Raw genomic sequence first — 26,190 nt, forward strand, 5'->3', positions numbered from 1 at the left:
ATTTTCATATTTTTAAACAAAATAATATTTGATTTTTCATAATATCAAATATAATAATATTCAATTACTGAGAATTAATTATTATTAATCAAATAAAATAATTTTAAATCACGAGTGATAAGATTATTTTGATAATAAAATTATTTCGATGATTTCATTATCATGATAATTTTATAAAAAGATACCAGATATTACAATAAAGGGGTTTTGGTAATCTATTTTCTTTTTAGGTATCAAAGTCATATCTACCTGTAAGGGCATGTTTCTGTCTCAACACATGTATATTAGAGATTTTTTGTTTTTTTGTTTTTTTTTATAAATTTGATATGACAAACGGCAAACAAGTATCCACTCCCATGACTTCCAGCTAGTTCAGATAAACGATTCTTGATCCAAAGCAATTCAGAAGCTGTATTGGGTTTTTTATCGATCTATCTAAATGTCCAACACTTCATTGCGATAACATTGGTGCAACTTACATATGATCAATTTGTAGATATTTTTACTAAGCCTTTAAAAAACAAAGATTTTAGCTTCTAAGATTCAAGAGTGGTGGAGTCATTTTGCAGGGGCACGTAAAGCTTGAATATCCCTACTAGATCAAACCACAATAGTTGCTAACCCTAAGAAGACTAAGTGAGTTTATCCTAACTAATCTTGGATTGGGTTGTAGCGTAGATAAGTTGTTTCTAGAATAAGCTAGACAAAGTTCAATATTGGATTTTCTATATTAGTATGGTTTACATTAATGAATTGATAAGGATCAATTTCTCAAAAACGATCTATCCTAATAATACCTTTGTGAAAAAAAAAAATCCACCATTCCTTTATTTTTATGAAAATTAGATCAATTTTCAAAATGATGATCTTATTTTTTTTATAATCTAAAATTATGATTACATATCTTCAATTTCTTGATCAAATAATTAAAAAATTTTAAGAAAACATATAAAATCAGACTTCGAATCTCATCATTTTCATTTTTTATCCTTATCCAATAGAAAAAAAATAAAATAAAATTTATCATTACACAAAACTATCACGTTCTTACCAAACAAAATGATTTATCACTAATACAAATCATCAGATAATCACTTTATATCAAAACATCATCGAAAAAGAGTTTTCTAAATCCCCAATTGAGAAAAGAAAAGCATGGTATGTCAAATTTTTTCCCTTCAATATTTGGGATTATGGAATCAATTGTATAAAATGTTTATTAAGAACTTACCCACTCAGAGGTGATCATAGTAGATTTTGTAATAAGAAAATAAAATTGTTAATATTTAATAAAATTTTTTTTGCCTAGTTTGAATGATAATAAAATTTAAATTTAATTTAATCGATTTATCTAATATTTTTAAAAGGCAACAATTTGTAAGTTTATTATTTAAATTTTAACACAATTTTTTAATCTTTAAATTATAAGTTTCGTTAGATAATATATATATATATATATATATATTATATGTATACCCAAACTTAAATTTGAAGGCCCAGATATCCTAGCCCAAAATATGCAACCCTACGCTACATATATATATATATATTATATGTATACCCAAACTTAAATTTGAAGGCCCAGATATCCTAGCCCAAAATATGCAACCCTACGCTACACCATAAAAGCTAAGACGACGGAGAATTTTTCCTACATTTCCACAGGCAGAAACGTCTATCTGACAATCGTGCAGCAGATTTGCCAAAAAAATCAAACAAAGACGAAGAAGAAACGAATCAAAGCAACAATAAAGAACAAGGAACAACAGTAACAATAATTAATAAAAGCTAGCAAATGGGGGAGAACAAGGAATTGGTACCGGCAAAGTTTGATGTTAACGCAAAATGGGACGCCTGCCTGGACCTCACTGTTCGTCGCTTCGTTTACTCGTCTTTGGCTGGCGCTTTTGGTGGCCTGCTTTTATTCAGTTTGTCTCTCTTTCCCCAAATATATCGCTTTTTTCCGTTTAAGATATTGTTTTTGAAATTTAGCATTTTTAATTTAAAGACTAAGCTAATTGATTAAAACTTGTGGGTTTAGGATCTGTGATAGTTTGCGATTGCAAATTGGCCTAATTGAATATCGTTTTCGGATTTTCTGGTTGCCACCATTTTTCCATGTTTAATTTTCTCAGTTCTGATTGGATGGAACAAAGTCTCTTTTCAATGCCAAAGCTATTGCAATTGTTTCGTTAGATTTTTGCAGTGCCATTTTGCATTTGCAACATGGCCTATGTCCTGGTAGTATTTGCTTTTCATGTTTTACATCCACCTACCACTCTCCGTAGATATAGATGTAGATATGATGCATTTATGTAAACATGAAATACCTACACTTTAGTATCCATTTAATTGGCAACATTTTAGACCAACTGGCTCCCGTAAAGAGCGATGTATTAGTGACGATACCATATCATGGCATAATCTTATCTTAAGACATTCGAGCAGTTCATGTCCCTGCTTGTTTGTTTTGATTCACCTAGTTATGTTCCAAAACTGGAGCTAGCTTCTTTTTGCCACTGTTCTAGATTGTGTTAAATTGATGAAGAACTTGATTAAGGTTTTGCTTTGTGGGGAGATTGCAAAAGTAAAAGGTTTTTAATTTTATGTCCCATAACCACCTTTCTCTTTTGTAGCTTAAGCAATGATTTAAAAATTTTCCATTGTTCTTATCAAGCAAAACCAAAACAGTTAAAGTGATTTGCATTTTAACTTTTAAGAGATGTTCATCTGGGCTGTAGACAGAGTATACTAAGTTCTTTTCTTTTGAATTGCATTGAATTTTAATATTTGTCTTCTATCCTAGCATTGTTAGTTCTGTGCCTTTCGATTTCTGTGCTTTCCTTTTTCTTTCTTTTATTCCTTCCTTGAATTCATAATATTGGTGCATTTTGATTTGTCATACCAGGGAGTCCAGTGACTCGACGGGCATCTGTCGCTTTTGGTGCTGGGATTGGAATTGGATCTGCATACACAGATTGTTCTCATATTTTTTATGGATATCCTTCAAAGTTGGCTCCTCCTAAGCTTGATGAAGCTCCTGCTTCCCAGGTAGGACTAATGTTTTATTCAACTATGAGTTTAATCTTTTGGACCCCTTCGTTTTCCATGTTACACATTCATGTTTTAGTTGTTTTTAGTGGTAATCCTTGTCTATACAAATATTAAAATTTTCTTAAACCTTTAACAGTTATTATAAGGTGTCAAATGGGTGGATATGCATCAGCACTAGTAGGGCCATTCTGGATTAGGTTATGAATGCCCAATAGCCCATTTAGATCTTCAACTTCAACAGCCACACCCAACCAACTCTAACGGAGCCATGTAGGAGTCATCAATCTGAATCCAATAATCGATGATGATGAGTAAATTTTATCCTAAGATAATTTGTTATAATTATAACTAGAATTAGAAAATGATATACTTTATTAAGTGATAGTGGTTCTGGTGGATCATAGTTAGGTGCTGAAGCACATTTAAATTAGTGAATTAAGACGACTTTCATTTGAGCTCAGCTTCTATAATTGCTTAAAATATCATAATCATCAAGTTATGAATTATTTTTCACCAAGGGTATGGCCTATTCAAAGGCCTCTTAACCATTTCTTAGCCCTTGTAAATAAAAGATAAATGATCAGTGGGGAGATAAATTGAAGGGGTGTACAGAGTTTTACGGAGAGAAGAGCCTCACCCTCACTTTTTTATGCAATGGTTGATCATATCACTTCTATTTGAATAGCGACTGAAGGTTTCCTTTATATTATCGCCTGTGCAAGCTGAGCATGTTATCTAATGGCTGAAAGGGATTTGTGAATATTAACTTCAATACAGTGAAAAAAAAAACTTGAGCACAATGAATGTTCTTTTTTTTTTTTTTTTAACGTCTGCTGAGTTCTTGGTTCAAAATTTTTTGGGGACAAATGTTTTTAAGTTTGTCTTAACAGTTCATTAAATAGTGGTTGACTTGAACTCCCGTATTAGAGTAGTAGGTGGTCCTCAGAGCACCTGGGATCCATGTAGTTCTAGGTTAGCTGACCAGGATAATTCAGATATTTGGTTCAACTCCTCTTGTTTGTGGCCTTTGTTAGCACTATCTGAGCATATACCCTTACTTCTTGCTGTATTTTGCCATAAGCTGCTAAGCCAATATGTTTTATTATTAGTACGTGCATTTGAACCTATATTCAATAATAGGAAGAGATAAAGACTATCTCTTACGGTCAAACAAATAATGTTTCAAAATTGGAAATTGTTCTTTTTTCCTTGGTAATACTGGAATGTTGGAATGTGTCAGTTTTGTCTGATTTAGTGACAAAAACTTTCTCCTACAATGCATGCGAGCTGTCTGACTAGAGTTCTTTTAGTTATTGGTACTTGCGTATACACATTAGCTTAGAAAGAGATAGGAAAATATATTGATGTCAATTACCTACCCTGTATTATATCATACTGTTAATTGAAACATTGAAAAGTATAGGTGCTCTCCTTCCTTACCTCTCTCTCTCTCTCTCTCCTTCTGCCTTTTTTTCCTGCAGTCCAACAAATGCTTAGGCCATCTCTCTGCTGCATATCTTTTTCATCTTATCCATCTTTAATAACTGCTGTGGACTGAAACAACCATGAGATATGATTGAACGACTGGGATATCAGATATGGTACTCCAAAAAGATGATATTTCCTAGAATATTAAAAAACTGAACTAGTTAATGCAATTTCGTAAGAGAATCCAATTCTGCTGAAACCAAGGGAAAAAAGTTAGGTATAGTGCCCAAGCATAGACAATTTCTCAGATCATAATGGCATGTTGGTTCTTTGCCACCCAGTCCATTGGATGATGATTATGCAGGGCCTTTCTGTTTAAGCACTATTTATGTCCCAAGAAGATGGAAGTTGTCAACTTTTATGACGCTTTTAGCATTCCATTAAGTTTGACTACTTCTTAAAAATCAGCATACGAAGGATGTTTGTAAAATTTAATCTATGTTGATATTACACTACTTGTAATAAGTTTCAAGAATCTCTATAAGAAAGTTCATTTAGTTCTCTCTGTTTCCAGGATCAACAGAAGTGAGTTGATGTTGTTGAAGTTCCTCAAAGTTTACAGGTTTAAATTCAGAATTTTCATAAGTGGATATTGTTAGTCTTTTCCCCAGCAATGTCTTTTGAATTTGTACTAGAAACCTTGTTGTTGGTGGGTAAACAGTTAACATGATGCTCCAAATATTTGGTATGAATCCTGTTGTCTTTTGTTCTGTAATTCTATCACAAGTAAACACAATTTGGAGGGGAAAATGAAAATAATTCCTTCTGTTGCAGATTTGAATTTTGTGTGATTATTTAAGAGTTGCAAATGTTTTGTCTGCTCAGTGCTGATATGTAGAATTCCTTTTCAGCTTCCTCATGGCATAGGAAAGTTAAGGATGTATGTGTAAGTCATATTTTATATCTCTTTTATCTTTTATTTATTTCTTCTCCCAACCCTCTATTTTTGCTTTCTCATTTTAGTATGGGACAATTACATGAAGAGTGGTCAGTCATGGCTAAACTTTGGGTAGACTAAGTAATAAGAATTTTGATCTGGGTACAATACAAAAGCTTGTAGAGAATCTTGATTAGCTTATCTTTGTGAATCGTGAGAAGTCTTCCAAATTAGGTTAATTTGAAGGGTTTCCGTCAAAATGGAAGTTTTAGAAGGTTGTGGATGAATGCAAGTAGCCCTCCAAAATCGACATCTTTTTATTTAAATGTTGCTCAGTGCCCTATTAGAGAAGGCCAATGGATAGACTCAATATCTATCAGTACTTGCTATCTGGGGAGTACCGAGGTAACTTATAAGGCCTCTACATTGAGGGAAAGCCTCCTCTACTTGAAAACAAAGGGGCAAGTTCTCTTTTACATAACCTTTGTTTTCTTTTCCTAGGGCATTGGAGCAAGCACAGTTGCAGGAAATAACTGGTTGATATAAGAAGATCTCTGACCATATGGTCTTAAGTTGAGTATGGAGCTCAGCAACAGTCATATCCCCCTGACTAAGATTTGGGATTTCTTATTTAAGCTGGAATATCTTAGCTTCATTTCCTATGGAATAAAGATCATGGAGATAAAGGACCATACCTGTTTAGCCGATGCCATAAACATAAGACTGGTGGCAATTTTAGGCTCAATTGCATTGAGAAGCCATGACATGACCAGCTTCTTTGTGGCACTACAGTCAGCCATCTTGATCTCCAAACAGAAAATATTTCGTCCCACCCATTTCATACTCTTTATTCAATCCAAAAATAATCTGAGCTTATATCAACTATGTTCATCCGAAACAGAGAAAGCTTAGCCTTAGTGGTGAGCACCCAAATTCCGGTCAATTTTCTTTGCATTTTGTTAGAAGCTAAGATTGAATGCTTTTCCATGTTTAAGTGAGGGAAAAAAAAAAAAAAAAGAAGAAAAGAAAAGGATGGTTTAAGAGCTAGCTGTCTATAACAGCTGATCTTGTTCTTGCTTTCTAATCCTTTGTGCATGGAGCTGAAAATTTCTTCCAAACCTCGCTGGGTGGGAATTTGATGGTTTAACCGTGTGAAGTCCAGCCTATTTTGAGGATTTCTATAAATGCTCAACCGGCCTATTAAGGTTAGAATCAAACTGAACCAATTTTCACTGTATCCAAACTAGATTGCTATTTGGAGCTTTTAGTTTTTCCTTATGCTAAACGTAAAGGTAACTTCTTTGCAATTTAGATACTGAACCAACAACTGTTTTCAAGTCTATGGTGTTTATCAGTCTCAATTTGCTGTTCAATTGCACCAAGTGTAGATGCGTCTTGTTTGCTCTCTATGTTAATTTGCAGTCAGCTTCTATGCTGGCACAAATGGCAAAGTCATGAACCATTTGTAGTTATTCAGGCCGAAACTTTGGATCTAGTTTTTAGCAGCAATCAAACAGCTTCTCTGAAACTCTTTTTCCAGTGTATTTACTGTTTAAGTTGAGATTCAGCTAGCCTTGCCCCATTTTTATGTCAAAATGCAATTCTTTTTTTTTTTTTTTTCTGATAGATTTGTCGATGAATTCGTAAGAGTTAATCAGTTATTCATCAATTGTATTTTGGGAGAGAACTCAAATAGGTGCAATTGTTGTTCAATCATGCCAACAAGAACGACATATGGGTATTCTAAAAAATAACTGTATTAAACCTCACAAACGTTAAAAAAGAATCATGGAAAATCTTGCAAATAAGACGAAAAACGGCATTAGCCCGTAAACATGTATAGGCATATACACCAACGAATAAGGCTTAGTTTAATACTGTTAAAATTAGTTTTCCCGTTCAAAAATTTTTTTATTCAATTTCAATGTTAAACAGTAACATATATATATAGCTTTTCAATTTACAGTTTAAAATTTTGGTTTGTAAACTTAACAAGTTTTTTAAAAAAATGTTTGTGATGAAAAATGCGTTAGAGGTAGAATATTTATCATATAATTCTTATATTTTTTTAATTTTTTATTTTATATACCTTTCTTTTTAAATATTTTAAATACTCAATAATTTTTTTTACAGTAATGTAAAACATTTAAAATTTCTAATCACACTTTTTATAAATGCATTTTTTTTCTCACCTAAACTTTTTTTTTCAACCACAACAGTGTCAATAATACTAAAGTAGCCTAAGAACAGTGGAGCAGTCATGGTGCACTCAGTAGTTTACAACCAGGCCATGGTGCAGCCATTTTCTTATTAATGTAAACGCCTGCTCTGCATCTGCATCCTCTTCAGGAGATCCAGGCCGATGGGCAAAGGCAATGCTCTCTTCAAACTCACTCAAAACACTGACAGGACAGTGGGTCATTGTCTCCTGAAATGAACAATGCAGGCACCTTTGCTTCAGATGCTGCTGATCACTCGGCCTCCTCCAAAGCAAAATCCAACAATATGTACCAAGTTTCTTTGAAATTCCTGTGGCCGTAAATTCATCAACAATCCATTTGTCATTTGCAACCCTCTGAGGGTTTTGTCTAGCCAGCCATTGTTCAAACATTGTTTTTGGCCGGCTCTTTGCCCAGGGATCACCATGAAATAGGTTCGGAACAAGGACACTGCAATTTCATTCAAGCATGAGGAAATAATCTATAACCTTGAAATTTTTAAAAAAAAATCTTGAAAGGAGAAGTAACATTATAGTTAGAGAGAGTTGAGATGGTTGGAAACAAGGGCATGGATGCTTTATTTTTGTACCAGAGATAATGGAACACACCTGTTCCATTATTATTTTTCACTGTCTTAAATAGAAAAGCTTTGGATGTTATCTTCGCCTTCCCCAATGGAAAGCTTCACCCCATTCACTAGTTCACATGCTTCATCTGCCACTTCCACAGCACTACACCTAACTGTTTGAGCTGTATTCTTTCCGAATGATCTCTGTTCTGTGAACATAAACTGAAACTTTAAAGTTAGAAGTTGCAGATATCTTTATATGATCAAATAAAGAAACAATTACCCTCATAGTTTTTGGAAATTAAAACAGTAGACAAGGTTCTTATGCGAAACTAGAGCTACCGGAAGTAGGGGTTGTCATGTTTGATGAAAAATTGGAAGTTTACCCAATCTTTAGGTAGATCCAGCAATTGATTGATGTCAAACATATATAAAATACAAAAATTAAAGTGTCACAATTCATATCAATATACTAAATACAAAATATTTTATAATTTTTGTTAAAATTTTATATCGTATCACTTTTATTTTTTTAATATTATTTTCATATTCTATCGTTATATCATATTTAAAATTATAATATTTAAGATAAGCATTAATCTTTAAATAATGATGGCTAAAGAAAACAGAAAAACCCTTATATTATCCCTAATAAAGAGCCTTTTATGGTTTTACTATGATATATGCTGATATTTGAGTCACGATTCGAATTCAACACTTCCAAAGTTAATTTTCAAGTTCTAAAATTAGGGGCCAAAAAAAGTTTGCAGCAATTAAATAATACAAGAAATAGTTGTAAAGAAAAAGTGAACCATACAAAAGTTGAGAGGAAGCGGAAGTGATAATGAGGACTATGGCTGAGCGGAAGCAATACCAGTTTGATTCGGTTCAATTTTAATTCGGTTATTTTAATTAAATACTACAAGAATTAGGATATTAGCAATAGAATTTTTTGTTGTTAGCACTATTTATTTTATTAATTAATAATATTAATTACAGATAAAATTTTTATCTCTAAAAATTTATCAAAAAATATGAAGTCACTTGAAGATGTAATAAGCAAGAAATTTCCAATGGAATTTTTTTATCATTAATGCTTACATTTCCATCGGTAATCCTATTTCCTCATTAAATTTTTTTTTTCAAAATTAAAACAAAAATTTTGTTGGTAAAAACTATTAGCAATTGAATTTTTTGCCACTAAAAGTGTTATTTTTTTTAATTTTATAATTAAATTTAGTCAGTGAAAACTATAGCAATGAAATTTTTATCACTAAAAATATTATTTTTTAAATCTTATAATTAAATTTCATCGATAAAATCTTTTATTAATGAAAAATTCCGTCAATCAAATCTTATATTATGGGTTTAAAATCCTTATAAGAATACAAACTTTGGTTTTATATTATGAGTTAACGATCAATCCTAATAAAAAAAGCAAACTCTTGGATAGGGATTGATCTTATGTGAAAATATTTGCATTTATAATATATTAAAAACAGATCAAAATATAAAAATAAAACTTTTCATTTCATTGATTAAGAAATTATCTTTATAAAATTGTTACAAATTTTATACAATTATTAAAAAATAGTCACCAACTGCCTAGCACTCACTACAAGCTTAGGACATCAATCTCAAAGTCAAGAACTAAGTTAGGCGTATTCCCCATGCTTAAAATCCACCAGCACCATAAGCATATTCTGGACAGCACTACAAACATCAAAAAGACCCATCAAAAGTTGCATCAAATCATGTAGGGATTAACTAAAGTGATTTTTTGTTCGGAGTTTCAAGTGAGAAGATACAAGTGTAGATAAAGCAGGACAGTAAATGACTTTGAAAAGGAATACAACTTAAATCTATTAAGCCAGATAATTCAATCATCTATATACACACGGATTGAACAGTTAAAATCGTGACAGCATTCAATCTCATTTCATGCTCAGTGCTTGAACTTTTATTGGGGTGTAAAAGAAAAACATTAAACAACCACCTCAAAGTTCACATGGAAAGTAAAAACCACTCACCCTTTGGCAAGCTACAAACTATCCTAAATAGCTATACTACAAAGCCAATCTGATAAATGATACCCACATACAATAGCTGAAGGGAAATTTTATTTACACCCTAAGAATTACTTTTTACATATCATTACTAAATACATCCTACATTTAAACTTATTTTTTTTAAATACACCCCATTCAACAAATTTTCATTTTCTTTCATACCTTTAAACCATTCTTCATTCTCTCACTTTCAATCCAAAATTAATTTTAAATCCATTAAACTAACCCTAAAATCACAAGTTTTTTTTAGTCTTATAGAGATTACAGGTAAGATTTCGAGATTTATTTCGATTGATTTGGTTTAAATCATGCAAAAATAGTATAGGGTTTACGAACCGATTTTTTTTTTTATTTTAAACTTCTTATAAATATATTTTCAAGAAACCTTTGAGAAGCCTTTAAGGCTCTTGAATATTCATTTTCGAGAAACCTTTAAGGCTATTTGAGTTTAGGGTTTACTAAATATATTCCGTAAACTTAATGAGTTGTTTTTTTTACAGATATAGCTTAGACATAATATTGAGGTATTCGTAATAGAGATACAGGTGTTGATAGAGCTACTGGAGCTAATCTCGGTTTGAGTTGGAGGTGTCTAACTGCCTCTGAGAGGAGACATTGAGTGGAGGATGGTAAGCTAAAGGATCGTGTAATATATGACATCTTTCAAGTTGAGCCTTCCACGCATTATGAGGAACCTGTCGAACATGCCACACACGAGCATTGTGATAAGGATGCAAATAATAGTATACAACAAATTGAATCATTTTCTGGAGATTTGATTGGTATATCTAATCTTTTGAGTTTTGGATCTCATGTTGCACTATAAATATGGAATGGCCACGTAATCACTTTAATTATATAATACAATAGTGTTAGTTTATGTCTTTAGTGTGAATTGGTTGATTGTTGTTGTTTATATTATTGATGATGTTGTTATTGTTATTATTGTTATTGTTACAAGAGCAAGATATATTGAAATTGATTAATCATGGGTCAAAGTTACAAAAATGGCATCTAGATAATGCATTCAATCGTATCTGAGCCAATATTGTCTAATCAATGTTGGATTCACTTATCGACTACATCTATCGTACGACCAATAACATGATAGTTTCGATTTTTATTGAGAAGTGAAAACTTTAGACAAACACTTTACATATGCTATTCAAAGATATGACTATCATCTTAGATGATGTGTTCACCATTCTACACATACAAATCATTGGGACCATGGTTTCGATGAATTATTTGTCGATCGATGAGGTAAATACACTATTGGTGAAGTTAGTTGGAGTTTTTGTATTTACAGCTACATAGAGACTACCACGGCTTGAAGACCTACTTTTCAGCTACAATGGCTATGAGATACTTTTAAGGATGTGACAAATGCATTAGATGATGAAGCAGTAGTTTATTCATCTTGGACTTTTTTACTTTATATGCTAGGGTGTACATTATTCATTGATAAGATCACGATGAGAGTATCGGTAATGTACTTAAACCTACTGATCAACATCACTACCACAGGTAGATATGCTTGGGGGATACCTTGCCTCACATATTTGTATAGGTAGTTTGACATTGTGAGCATGGCAAACGTGCATCAAATCATTGATTATCAGACACCTCTCTATATATGTATTTATAATTAATCAAAACATATTATAATTATTTGATTTATTTATTATTACTCATATATGTGATTAAATATTACTCATGTATTTCATATAGGTATGGATTTACTAGTACTTTTCATCATTGAACCAAGTAGTTATATTGACATACACAGATAATCTACTACATACTCAATGATGGAAGGCTCGTACTTATATTGATATGTTATAAGGTTCACGAGAGTACCTAATGTGTTAATAGTATCTGGCATGTGTTAGGAACCATACATTGATGGATGAGAGAACAATCCATTGCATGATATTGCATTTTTACTATATGTATCAAGTGCAGGGCAATCATAGAGTCATGTTATCCAGAGAGGGTTTTACAACAATTCGAATTTATACAGACTATTCTTTTGACCCTACTGGCCTTGTCTCATGCTGATCGAGGATTATCATCCAACTTTTACAATGTAGCATATAACTTTTAGCACCAGTACTTTGATATATGGGATATGTATGTTGTGTCGATTAAACGTTGAGGCCAAAGATTCGGAGATTGAAAAAGTGTTCATTAGACTATGATGCCTGATTTGTAGCAATTTCACACTATCAAGTTCAAAATCTAAAGCATAGAACTAGATTCCAGGCTTAACCGATAATATTGCACCTATCAGTGATTCAATAAGTTATAAATTTTATCATTTTATGATTTTTATTATTTTGCTGATTATAATCATATGTTATCAATACTAATAACCTTATTAAGATTTTGTAGTAGAGGTCAACCATTTTATCTATTCTTAACCATATATTGTCTAACGGATTAAAGCAAAATACTAATGTATTGGGAGATGTAGTTATCAAAGCACATATTTTATTGTCTAGGTCATCAATTGAAATATACAATAGTAGTCATTCTAGATTGGCAATATTGCATTAAACATCGACTCTTACACCATCATTTCATGCATTTAGACTACCTAAGCCATAAAAGCCACTAGTGTCCGCTCATCCTCAATCCTATTGACACCGGCACCTTTCAACTCATTTGTGCCTACTCCGTCCCTTGTCCCATGGCACCAACACCTTTTAACTCACTCGTGCCCACTCCATCCCTCCCACCAACAACAATGACCACAACATCATTCTTGCTTGTGAGCTTTCCCTCTATAGAGAAGATAGTATCGGCCTTGCCAAAGAGTTTCACACAGACAACAAAGCCCACTCATCCCTCACGTGTATATCTTTGAATCAAAAGGCCAAGGGATAAGGATTGATGTATTGATATCATGTACTGATACTTTGTGTCATATTATTTTTATTTACTTTAATATGTTTATAAACATCCTTTATAATATCTTATATTTATAAAATATCTATTAAATTACTTGTTTAGTATGACACATCCTATCAGATAATGTGTTCAATATAACAATCATCCATTAAATAACATGTTCAATATATAAACCCTAAACATTAATATAAACTGTTAACATATATATTAATTTGATAAACAAATATTGAAAAAAAAATCAATTAATGCGTATTATTTCTTGAGTGACCATATTAGAATTCAACTTAAAATCTTCAATACAGGATACATATGAAATCTTCCACCCTTAAGCACAATTATATTGAATTAATACAATTGCATGTAATAAAAGGTATCTGTGAGAATGGCTTTGTTAATACATGCATAAAATAATAATGTTATTTATATAATGTTATTAACACCTACATAAAATATGAACAACAATATAAATAGCAAATGACAACACTAATTAACAATATATATATACAAAATGACAATCATTAACAAATCCAATTATAATTATTTTATGCTCCAATGATGTAGGTGATACAAATATAATAAGGAGATATGTCAAGCATTATTTCAAACTGATGTAGACTAAAACAACATTATACCATAAGGCAATCAAATTACCCACATTAGGTAAAGACACCTACTTATTGTATGAGGTAAAAATGTCGAAACACGATAAGATTTGTAATAATTCCTCAACACACTTTATAGATCCATATATAGTAACATAATTTCCTCGAAACTGATTAAGCTTTTCAATTAAATCTTGTTGTATTTATACCCAGCCATTTAATCCCTATCCAAGCAACCCAGTAATAAAACAAAAACTACAATGTCCATTTGTTTCAATTTCAATGATGTCTTGTATATACATATGTAATTTCACTAGCAAACTATTTAAATATCACATTTTCGTTTACCATGCGATGGTAAATAGGAAGTCTATCGATATGCATTTTTAGTTTCATTGAGTTTGCAGTAGTTGGTGGTGATATACTATCTTGAATTGATATCCCAGTGTGTTAAGTCATGTTGTGTAGAGTTATCTATTTTTATAATTTTGTGACTTTTTGGCTTAGGTATCTCTAATGGTAGAATTAATGTAGTTGTTGATGGATCACCAAGTTCTCGTAATTTTTTTTTCACGATTAATTTACCAAATTCATCACATTCGTTGAAGTATTTTATGACTCGGTCAACCTCGGATTGGATAATTAACTCTTTAAATATTTCATTATCTTGATTTTTCATTAAATTTATTTTTTTCTAATACGATGTACTTCAAATAAATAAATTAGACTTTCCACCCTTATACGCTTTGCAATTTCATGAACACAAGATAATCCTTACATGTTTTTGATCACTTAACCACAAGTATTTGCATCAAACCCAATACAATTAGCTCGCTTAACTTTCATCAATATCATATTTAGTGTGCTCCTAAATACCAAATCTTGTAACTCCTTAAACAATGAAGGCTTGAAATTCTACTAGATAACCATAAAACTTTGCTCAAACAAAGCATTGATCTTTATATGTTGGAGCTCAATAAGTGTGTTGATTATCTGCTATAATGATTTAAAATCCCTTTAAGATGATCCAAAGTGCCTCTTTAATTTCACATGTTCATTTTCGGCCCTAAACAAATTATAAAGCTATATTAATAATTTGTTATGAAACTCTAAAAACCATAAATAATCTTAACAATGCAACATAAATCATACTTATTTGTTGTAGCATTACTAAAGTGCATTACTTTTTTTCATCCAAGCAGTAAGAAATCTGTCATTATATTTTTTCAACCATTGATATTTCATATACTTTATTGTATTTGGATAAGTTTGATAATTAATTTTGAATGAGCTTAAATGTTTTTGGTACTCATTATCGGCAGATATATACGTACATACACTCTAACCAAACATAAGTGCCTCTTATTTTTTCTTTCACTCAAAAAATTTCTTATAATTTACAAGTATATTTCTTGAGATATGCAATCTATAAAGAAGATTGATCGTGCTAGAAAATATTACCTCTATAATATTCATTAATACCAACTCTTTATCAATAATAATAACAGTAGAAAAATTACTAACATATACTAAATTTTTTAACTTATCCAATGCCTAAATGTAATTTTCATAACACATGGCCTTTATGTACATAAATATAACAGAAAATATCATTTCAGTAAAAGTCACACTAACAATTTCAAGCAATGGCATACAGTACTTGTTCGTTTATAAGTGTAATCCATAATCATGACATTTGAGAAAGCTTGCAATAACTTTATACTACTAGGATAAGCCTAAAATAAATCTTTCACATAGTCACTTAACTTATTAATCTTATGCCACTTTAAGTATTTATATTTGGTCAACTTTTTCATGAGTTATTACAGTTATGATCTACTAGCTTTTTTAACATATTTGTATCTTTGACGTTCATTATATATTATTTTTATAGTGTTGATATTCTTATTATCATGTTGTTTTATGGTCAACAGTATGTTTCTAGGTCTAATCATATTATTTGACATATCAGCAATTATTCTTTTTTTTTTAGTTAACTGACTTGTAAATGAATGTTCCTTTAATTATTTTACTAGAAGATGATTGTGAAATCGACAAACTACTTTCATGTCTCACTCATTATTCATTACCTATTCAATCCCATATAACTCAAATGAGCAACCAAACTTTTTTGTTCACGTTCTCTCACATTGCATTTTTTCTATGTTGCACTAATTCTTTTATTATCTGTATTTTTCACTTTGTTCACATGTCAATCTTATTCTAGGTTTTTTCAGGCCTTTCACCGTAGAGTTTTTTAACACAATCACCAAACCTTGAGCTTTTCCAACCTTCCTAGCTAATGAAATCAAAACTTCTATATTACAAAATACCTACACAACATATTTAACTTATTATGTCTATACAAACTAATATTTTATACTTTTTATAACTTTAAATCTCAAAAACATAATCTTACATCTTTCGTAGTAAATGAACTCGTACAATCATATCTAATATTTAAATTTTTTGGTGATTGGTTTCACTCTATCAGTGTAGTTTCTAAATTGATCTACATACTACAATATATTAAAAAATTATAGTTAGAATAAATATATAATTTTTAGAAAATTATGATGTATTTTCAAAAATAAATTTTCAAAAATACAACATAATTTTCGAAAATAGAGATTTTCAAAAATTATGTTGTATTTTTTGAAATAGATTTATGAAAATATAGCATAATTTTTGGAAATTCATTTTTGAAAATTATATTATATTTTCAGAAATGGATTTTCATACACATAAAAATTACAAATTTGACTAGGTTAAGATATCAATATCTCATCGAGCTTATCTCTCCCATTATTGTTTTTCATTTCTTTATCGATTTTTACACAATTTACAAGATTTAACAAAGGTTTAAAAATTTTGATTTTAGTTTCAAAGATTTAGGGTTTAGGGTCTGAGAAAGAAAGAAGAAAGAAAAAAAATGGGAAAAAATAGAAAGGAAAGATGAGTAAATGGCATGTAAGGAAGATAAAATTGTAATTTATTGAAGGATAAAATTGGTATTTTATATATGGATATTTTTTATAAAGAAAAAATTGGGGTGTAAAGAGGAGATTTGATAATTTATGTAAAATTCCCCATAGCTAAATTCCAAAGTCAAAAAGTAAAATACTTAATACTAAGATATCCTTTGACGTTTTTTTATAGTTTAAAGATTTGATCTAGGCACTAGCAAACGAGATATAATTTAAAAGGAAATTATTTTTAATGTACATTATTGACTTTAAATCTATACCTTTGAATTTGGGATTTAGATTTATACCATCATGATCGTCTAGTCCAAACAATTATAAAAACTTGTTAAAGGAAGCATGTTGACTGTTCCCGTTGTCATAGGCATTTACACGATTAATGGTGATTTTTCGCACTTTGCAAGTTAATGTGATGGCTTGTTTGACGCTTATCAAACCCAAAATTCTGCTCAAATTGGATGTTTGTTCAAAAAAAAAATTTATTTCATGTACATTTGATGTTTCGAGAAAAACTTTATTGATTGTAGATGCTCTATGGTCTTTTTTTTTTTTTTTGAAAAAGATGTTATTGGCGTTACAATTTATAGATAAGGCATTGAAAGCTAGGTTTAAATGTATTGCCACCAATAAGTCTAATGCCAAAGCCTTTCTCTCTGTAAAAGTTAAGAAAACAATTATAAAAGCGAAACTGGAGGAAATTAAAAAAATGATTACCTTCTTTTAAAAAGAATTGGAGTATCAGAGATCGTCAGATTAAGTTGTGAAAGAAACTAAAAGCTATTATTTAGCTTAGTATAACTAAATCTTCTCTGTGAAGCCATGTAATTGAATAGATTTTTTTAATATTTTAATATTTTTTTTGTTTTGGAACTTTTTCATTTTAGTATTTAGTCAACATTTTTTTTTGTTTTTAATATTGATATCTTTTTTTTTTTTTTTCATTTCTCCATTGATAGTAGTTTTTCTATTAGTATAATAAAGATATATATGTATATGTATGTGAAAAAGGAAAACTTTTCTCAACTTAACATCAAATAAAATTTATCTGTCAACTCAATGTTTAGTTGACTAAACATTAAAGTTGTGATCAATGTATGATTTGTAGTAAAGCTATGGCTAGAATATAAGTAGAAAATATAGCCAAGACATAAACGTTTAAACTGTAGCCATACGTAGTGACATATATCCAAAATATAAGTGATAAAGGTGTTATTGAAGTAAAATTTACTTTTTAAGTATCCAACTTTGTTACAAGAAAAAGTAAAAGCATGAATTTTTCTTATGATTGTAAAATTAAAGAGAAAAAGTGAAGTATAAGTCTCATACATGATATTTCTTGATGTACTAAAAGTTTATAGGTTCGTGATAACATTATTTTTTGGATTCATCAACTACAATAGTCATTATAATTTACTTTATGTATAATATATGTATGGACCCCACTTTGAACTAAACTTAGAGGTTGGTGTTCCTTTTCTGATATGTTCTACTGCATGAGCACTAAATCATCTTATTCAAACTTTTTCCTTTTTACCAATTTATCATAAGCTCACCTTATCTTTTTTGGTACATTGATAAGTTTTTCTTTGCCTTATTTTTTTTTCTTTTAATGCTTTTAGTTCCAACATACATAAAGTATCATTGTCAAACCTAGCATCTAAAAGGATTAGTATTTCGATTTGTAGTATAATTTCCTTTTTGTATACCAATGAAAATGAAGTTGCTTTTGTCAGTTCTGGCTTTAAAGTTCTATACACCCATAATGCTATTGGAATAGCATTATACCATAATTTTAGTTATCTATGGACTATCCTACTAAGTATGTTGAGTAGAGTTTTGTTGGTAGCTTCAGCTTGACCATTTTCCTTTGGTTAATAAGTAAATGACTTCACATGATCAACGTCATAAAGAGCAAGTAATTCTCTTACATTTTAATTGATTAATACAGTACAATTATATGATAATATTCTTTTAAGTATTCCAAAATGACAAATAAATTTTTTTTATGCAATTTGCCATTACTGCACCCATTGCATTCTTTAAAGTAATAGCTTCTATCCATTTTATGAAACTTTTTGTTGTTGTTGGCATCCATATGTAGCTTTTTGGAAGGATGATTTATGTCCCTAATCAAATCAAATACCCAAGTATGAAAAGGTCAATGAGTAATAATGCTATAAATATTTAATGTTGGAGCATTTATAACATTTCCATGAACTTGGCATGGCTAGCATTTCTTTGCATGATTCAAGGCATTTGCTTTCATAGTAGGCTAGTAACACCTAATATCTAAAAGTATATAATAGAGCTTCCTACTTTATTCATGTTCTCAACTATTCTTATCATGTATTTCTTCTAATAATAATTGTATGTCAATTGGAGAAACACATTTCAAATACTTTTTTAAGACTGAGATTTGAAATAAATCATTCCCATTCATAAAGAATCTTTAGATATAAAAATTTCGTTTAGTTTATGAATTAGTTAAACTGATAACAATTGTATAATTAAATATAACAAATTACATTATCTATAAGAAAATGATTTTAGATTTGAACCTTATTAATGAGATATCTATCTTAGTACTATTTTCTATGCTTCATTTTGTTTGTGCATATTTTATTTTTTGGTCAAACAATTTCAAGTTTGATCATTAATTTCTAAAATTTTATATAGCATTAAAATTTTAAAAATATGGTTTGAAAATTTTAAAATTAAAAATTTATGAAAAATTTAAAAATTTTTTAATTTCATAATTTTATTAAAAATAATAATAATAAATTAATTTGTATGACAAAAAAAAGTCAATTATGTACAAACATAATAGGATTGAGAACGTATTATTTTGTGATGAAATCTTATTAATAATGTCTTAAACTATTTTTTTATGAAATTATGAATATAAAAAAATTAGAATCATAATTAAATTTTACATTCATATAAAAAATTATTGAATTAAATTATATAAATAAACCAACAAACAAAGCAACATATATTTAAAATGCAACATAAAATTAGGCCAAATTGATATATAATGGACTCAAACCAAAACTTCATTAGTCGGTCTTAATACTATTTAGTAAGAGATGATTCTTAATAATTATTCATTGTCTAAAGATTGCGACAACTTTCATCGAAAATTTGATTTAATTGATTGGTACATGATTTTATATTTCAAAATAAAATTTGAATTTTTTTAAATTAAAAAATTTTTTAAAAAAATTTTAAATAACTTACCTATATTATTTAAAAATTTTTTTTTAATTTTTTTAATAAATGAAGAGAATTTATAATTTTAACATCTATATCAAAATTATTAGATATAATAACGGGTTAAGTCATGATTGATTTTTATTCACCCCAACTTTATAAAATAATACCCAATCTCGATATTAAAATATAATTTTTTATACGTAATTTTAACTTATTTGTATATGTATAAAATCGTAACCAATTTCATCTTACTTGAAATTAATTTAATAATTTTAATTTAATATAATATCTATAAAATATTATTTTTTTAATATAAAATATATTTTAATTATCCATAAATATAGTATTTTATTAATTTAATATCTTAAATTAAAATATTACATAATAATTTTATTAATATAATACATATATAAATATAAAATTAAATAACTAATAAAAAATATTATATATATATACTAGATCGGTCGGGTAAGTTTACCTAAAATTCGATTTTGATTTTTCTTAAAAAAAAATCTTATCTGATCCAACTTGAAATCATATTTCAAAAAAATAAAAAATGACCTTATAAGGTGGGTTGGGTTGAAACTTGATAAGTTTGGATATATTTGCCAACCTTAAAAATTATCCCTTTTTGTTATATTAAAAAATATTAAAAATTAAAAAAATTCTTATTTGCTTGTGACAATGACTTATGAGATTTTAACTCAATTTTAACATGCATTCATCTTTTAAGTTAAATGAATGCAAATCAAGTGGATAATTTAACTCGTGAACACTTTTAGTTGTATTTCAAATTTCTTTTTATTTAATTTACATAATACATCCATAAGAAAAAATGAAAAAGAAAAATTAGGACTAGAATTTTTAACAAAGTGAGCTTTTTTTCATTAATGAAACATTTTATATGTAAGAGCATTTAATTTGTAATTTTTTTATTATAATTTAAACTTAAATAAAATCAAATAAAAAATCAATTCAAATTAATCTGAATTTAAAAATTTTAAATATCTATTTTTATTTTTTTCTCACCCAATGAATAATATTTTCTACCAATATTTGTTTTTTTTTTTTTGTTTAAAAAAAAAAAAAAAACATAGATGAGATAGAGATTAGTGACAGGGACCAAAAAAAAAAATGGTATTTGTTCCGACCAAAGATAGAAAAGTTGGATAATTGGAGTTGGATAGCTTATCCTAGCACTAGCAGTGTTCGATGAGTTGCAGCATCTGGGGTGTTTCCAATATCAGTATCAGTGTCGCGCCCCAAATTCGAAAGGTGGAATCAAATACCAGGAGGCCGCGCGCCTTTTCCTACGCATTTCCTTATTATTCCGACAATGGAGAGCTTAGCATAACAAAACGGCGCCGCCTATACCCACATGCGGTCTCCCTAGACCTCCCGTTTCTTCCCTTCAACATGAACGAGGCAAGTTTTGTTTCTTTTTTTTTTTGCTTCTTGTTAGGGTAAATTGAAGAATATTTTATGTGAATGGTTTGAGGCAGGTGCTTGTTCCATCGGAGACCAAAACATTGCATTTGTATGAAGCCAGATATCTAGCTCTACTGGAGGAGGTACATTTTTTTGTTGTCAGCTTTTCTGAAGAAGTAGAAAACCACTTGAAAATTTGTAATACAAAAAAAAAAATGTTCTAGTTGGAAATTTTCTTATGTGAAAATTGTTGATTTGTCAATTTCTCTTTTATGCATCATGTCCCTAATGGATCATTTGTCAATTTTGCATTGATGATTTGGTTATTTTTTATTCATGAAGCCTGAGGCAAACAACATCCTTGATGGTGCTGAATTCCACGAATTGCAAAATGGTTGCCATACTATTGGTCTGCTTCCAAATATTCTTTCATTTCTATCCATCCAAACTCCATACATGAAAGCATTCAAAGCAAGTTTGACAATAGTAGCCAAAAGGGATTTACTTTGGGAACTAGTTTTGATCCAAGAAAATTCATAATGCCAATTAATCACTTGCCTTTGGATCCCACATAAATATAACACTTTTAACCAAATTTAGTAACCGTGCAAGTGAAGAATAAATGGTCTGTAGATTCAACTTCCTGGTGGTAAAACAAGTAGTTGGCATTAGTATGAATGCCCCAATTGCATAGTCTTTGTTTGGTGGGCAGTTTGTCTAAGATGGCCATCCATGACATAAGAGCATGTCTTGGGATATGGTATTTAAACCAAATAATCCGATGCCAATCAACCTTCTCTTGGTTATGTATAATTTCATTCTGTGCAATATGTATTAACTGAATTCAACGATGCCTGCCTTCCATCTTGTCTGGTCTTATCACTTTATGAATACTTATATTTTTCTTCTACTTGTATTTTGGTTCTTGTGTAAGTTTTAATACAGCCTTGTAATTACTATAATAAGACTATAAGCTACGCCTAATTGGTGCTTGTAATTTAGCTCCTAATTTAATTCTTGCAGTCTTTATTAAGAAAGAAATTCTTCGTGAATTTTGTGCTGGATCCAATTGCCATTAGTAATTCAGTTGGTGAAGCATCATTTGCTGCTAGATATGGTTGTCTGGTTCTCATAGAAAATGTAAGAAAAGTCGAATTCTTCTATTTTTTTTTTCATGGGGGGATGGCAAGTGGCAAGACCTTCATACTGAAATTACTTAAGCTAAATTCAGTTTTAGTACTCTACAGATTGAACGATTGGATGTTGGAGCGTTGGTCTCTATAAGGGGAATTGGTCGTGTGAAGATTCTAAAATTCTTACAAGTGAGTAAAAGGACAAACAGGTTTATGGTTGTGCAACTTACAATCTTAAATATTGCTGCTCATTGTCTACATGACCTGTATATGTACTTGTTTATTTGTGTAATTTTACCTTTAAACTATTCTTTTATTAAGTCTTTTGTTAATTGCAGGATCTTCCTTTATTCTCAGTAGTAAGATAGCTACTGTAACTTGAAAGCTCTCTCATTTTGAATAAGTAAATGAAGAAGTTTGAATTTACTTGTCAGTTTTGACCTTACATTAGTGTCTAAATCTTACAACTTGACACCACCTTAAAAAGAACAGTTTCAATCAGAAGCATTTGTAGTGATGTTTCAAGGTTAAACTTACATAGGACTTCCACATGGTAACCTGCCTTCAAGTTTAGCATTCTATCAGATTTGTAGTTTAAAACCTTCTATAAGAAGTTAAAAAAAAAAAAAATCTTATTGATTGGGCACCTGTATGATCAAACTTTCTCATATCATAGGAGTTGTGCATGGATTCTCCTGCAGCTGCTCTTGGACCTATGCTTGTCTGTGTTTTATTCTTTTAATTGCAACCAACACAAACCTGATTGAATGAAGTATTAGTATGCATGAAGTACTCATAAAATCAGTTGTCAGAAAAGATCACAAGTTAGCATATTCTTGATAAATTGGATTTGTAAGATTATTTCTGTTTTATTCTCTTTGTATACTTGTAGCATCACCTTTTGTGTCCTTTTTTTGTTGTCTCTAATATTTTTCATACCATAGCGTTTTTGTTCTGTTGTTGTGTGTTCTTGCAACGTAACTTCCATTTTTTTTTTTTATCAATTGCAACTCACAGGCAGACCCTTACTTGAAAGGTGAGGTCAGACCAAAGCAGGACATGGTTCTGGAAAGTACAACTAATATAACCTTAAAAGTTTTGCAAGTGAAGGAGGCGCTTCACAGTTTGAATGAATTGGAAATTAAGCTGAAGGTCTCTCTCTCTCTCTCTCTCTCCCCCCCCCCCCCCCCCGTGAGTGTGCATGTGCGTATGCATGTGAGAATAGAGCCATAGGCTCATGCATACATGACATATTTAGTATCTCCCCAGCTCTCTTATGCATCATTTAAGAGAAATGAATTTCTGTTGTATCTTTTATCATCCTTAGCTACCATGGTTCTAACATGCTTCTTCATATAGACTTATAGAATTAGGAGCTTATCTTACGAAACAAATTATGAAACTTTGAAGATATATTCTAACCTGATGCATTTGAGTAATAAACAAACTTAATGAGTTTCTCATGTATGTTTCTGACAAAGTTTCTGGTTCATATAAGCTGCTTGCTCACTTGTTACATATCTACAGGCTCCTAAAGAGGCACCGCTGCAGACTTCTTGTTTGAACTCTCTAATGTGGGCTGAAAAAGAAGTATCCTTGGATTGTGACAAAGATTTTGTCCCATCTTCCGCTGAGCTTGTATCATTTGCTGCGTTCCAACCTATCTCAGGTATGTGATGCTTGCCATTGTTAAGTTCACTGACTTAATCTAGCCCTTTTTTGTGTCTGAGTGAATTTTATCTCACATGTCTAATTATTTTTCATGCTTGAAGCTGAAGCACATAGGGGAAAATATCCTTTTTAGTTGAATTCTGCAATACCTTTTCTCTATGTCATCCTATCAAAGCTAAAAAGTACAGTGTTAATAGATCTTCTACATGACTATTCCACCTTAAATTTGATTTGAGGTTTAGCTTTAGGTAGTAAAGTCAAGTTGTGTTACAAGGCACCAAGGTACAGAGAAATTCCATAAAAGAGCCTTGGTCACTTTAGGCACGATACATTCGGTAAGGACGTGCTTGATGTGCACATCACTTAAGTACCCATTTGTTTTCTTCAAAAATTTTGAGAATTGTTTGCAGTTGACAAAAAGGGACAATACAATTGTCTTTTATAAGAACAGAAAAGAATCTTAGGCTACTATAATGCTGAATATAATATTAGGCAAGCAGCGAAGTATAGTAACATAGATGAATACATGGAGTAGCCTCAAAACAAGCAGAGGTGGAGCAAAGGGCTGACACCCCCCTCCTTGGGCAGCTTTTGAAACTATTATATTATTCTTTTGACCCATCCTTGAAAAAATTTTACACCACTTAAAATATTCTTTTCTAACCAACTTGTATTTAGCCACAAGCCCACAACCTTAGTTTTGTATATAGGATGGTTATTAGAATACTGACATGCTGAAGCTGTTTAGATTCCTTTATTAATGCCTTTAATCCATTGGCATGATAAAGGATTGCATTAAACCTTGAATAGGATTATACTTACGCAGAATCATCGTCACTAATGTATGTTGTGGAAATCTTGTTTCAATAGGATCCACACAATCCGAACTGCTAAAGCTGCAGGAAGAGAAGATAAAAGCAATGAATCTGAAGGATACAATGCAAAGGTTAGATAATTCATTAGAACTGATCAAGGAGAATATCTCCTTGGTTGCAGCCAAGCTTGCTATTCAATCATTGGGGATGCAGTGAGCTATGTTAGAGGGGGAGAAAATTGAAATCTATGCTGCCCATCTCGTCCAAAGTGAGGCATCCTCCTCAAATTGTCGATGTTGTGTTCGTTTTTTCTTCCTTACATACTCGTATATTGTTGTATTACTAGGTGATTAATCTTTCATTTTAAACCTATAAATAAATGCACTTATTAGCCTGGCAATCCTGCATTCTGACCTTCGGCGGCTTGCCAATGGATGGGAAGGGTGGCCATTCTTTGGCTTGTAATTTGCCCTATCAATGTAATGACCATTACTGCTTGCAATGTAATGATGGCCGTTCGAGCTGCTGGTTTTGTTGCTAAGCATTCGAGACAAGGGGATGTGCCCAAGCCCAACTCGTTAGTATCCATTTTAGGCACCATTATTTTGTGTTCTGGCTTAGGGTCGTTAGTTGCATAGGCATTCCAGTCCTATAGATCAGTGATAGTCCCAGAAAAAATTTTCAATATACAATATTTTTAAGCATTTTATTGCTAAAAAGAAAAAAAAAAAACGTTTACATTAAATCTAAAAGTTTTAAATTTACAAAAATATGGTAAATTATCTTGATTTTTACTTCAATAACAAATATTAAAATGATAATGACATATTATCTCATGCTTACAATATAAATATCCATGACTATTACGAATTAAAGTTGAGTTACATTCTGATTTTTTTTTACATTATTATTTATTTCTTTGAAAGCAAAAGTAAAAGGTTTATTTAGATACAAAAATAAAAATATTTTTAAAAGAGTAAAATTTTATCTTACTTTTATAAGGAAATTTTTTTTTCTTTCATATATTGATTTAGTGATTAAAAAGTTTTAAGATAAGTATATGAGTGTAGATTTTAATCCATTCTCTTTTTCTTGTAAAGACTGTCTTCTTATGAAAATATATATATATATATATATGATTTTTTTTTAAATAATA

At 30.3% G+C, this 26,190-nt stretch overlaps 3 protein-coding genes across 5 annotated transcripts; 2 read left to right on the plus strand and 1 right to left on the minus strand.

Moving 5' to 3' along the window:
- Positions 1-1,607: 1,607 nt before the first annotated feature.
- On the plus strand, positions 1,608-8,208 carry LOC149518001 (MICOS complex subunit MIC10-like). Of its 2 annotated transcripts, none has more exons than XM_089763510.1 (3): positions 1,608-1,928; positions 2,909-3,051; positions 7,639-8,208. In XM_089763510.1, the coding sequence occupies exons 1-3, from the start codon at positions 1,796-1,798 to the stop codon at positions 7,645-7,647; spliced, it is 285 nt and encodes a 94-aa protein (XP_089619636.1). In that variant the 5' UTR covers positions 1,608-1,795; the 3' UTR covers positions 7,648-8,208. The 2 variants fall into 2 exon arrangements, with proteins under 2 accessions (XP_089619636.1, XP_089619635.1); XM_089763509.1 differs by lacking the exon at positions 7,639-8,208 and adding an exon at positions 5,057-5,315 and having other exon boundaries at positions 1,620-1,928.
- LOC149518002 (uncharacterized) lies at positions 7,689-8,567 on the minus strand. The gene is made up of 4 exons (XM_089764326.1): positions 8,549-8,567; positions 8,305-8,415; positions 8,228-8,246; positions 7,689-8,088 (listed from the first exon to the last, which is right to left on the minus strand). Exons 1-4 carry the CDS (start codon positions 8,565-8,567, stop codon positions 7,689-7,691), a joined length of 549 nt encoding a protein of 182 aa, XP_089620452.1.
- A 12,551-nt stretch (positions 8,568-21,118) lies between these two features.
- On the plus strand, positions 21,119-25,575 carry LOC149518003 (ATP-dependent protease La (LON) domain protein). 2 transcript variants are annotated; one of them, XM_089763511.1, is made up of 7 exons: positions 21,119-21,412; positions 21,490-21,558; positions 22,439-22,555; positions 22,663-22,737; positions 23,566-23,700; positions 24,076-24,217; positions 25,090-25,575. In XM_089763511.1, the coding sequence occupies exons 1-7, from the start codon at positions 21,200-21,202 to the stop codon at positions 25,248-25,250; spliced, it is 912 nt and encodes a 303-aa protein (XP_089619637.1). In that variant the 5' UTR covers positions 21,119-21,199; the 3' UTR covers positions 25,251-25,575. The 2 variants fall into 2 exon arrangements, with proteins under 2 accessions (XP_089619637.1, XP_089619638.1); XM_089763512.1 differs by lacking the exons at positions 21,119-21,412; positions 21,490-21,558 and adding an exon at positions 21,792-21,824.
- The last annotated feature ends 615 nt before the right edge of the window (positions 25,576-26,190 follow it).

The sequence above is a fragment of the Durio zibethinus genome, chromosome 7 (genome assembly GCF_047325235.1).
Source record: "Durio zibethinus cultivar Kanyao isolate XHJ-2024 chromosome 7, ASM4732523v1, whole genome shotgun sequence".
Classification (NCBI taxonomy): Eukaryota; Viridiplantae; Streptophyta; class Magnoliopsida; order Malvales; family Malvaceae; genus Durio; species Durio zibethinus.

Excerpts from the sequence above, each read along its gene's own strand:
- LOC149518001 (XM_089763509.1), top strand. The coding sequence starts at position 1,796 with ATGGGGGAGAACAAGGAATTGGTACCGGCAAAGTTTGATGTTAACGCA. Across the intron at positions 1,929-2,908 it reads TGGTGGCCTGCTTTTATTCA|GGAGTCCAGTGACTCGACGG; the intron begins GTTTGTCTCTCT and ends TTGTCATACCAG.
- LOC149518003 (XM_089763511.1), top strand. The coding sequence starts at position 21,200 with ATGAGTTGCAGCATCTGGGGTGTTTCCAATATCAGTATCAGTGTCGCG. Across the intron at positions 21,413-21,489 it reads TTCCCTTCAACATGAACGAG|GTGCTTGTTCCATCGGAGAC; the intron begins GCAAGTTTTGTT and ends GGTTTGAGGCAG. Across the intron at positions 24,218-25,089 it reads TGCGTTCCAACCTATCTCAG|GATCCACACAATCCGAACTG; the intron begins GTATGTGATGCT and ends TTGTTTCAATAG.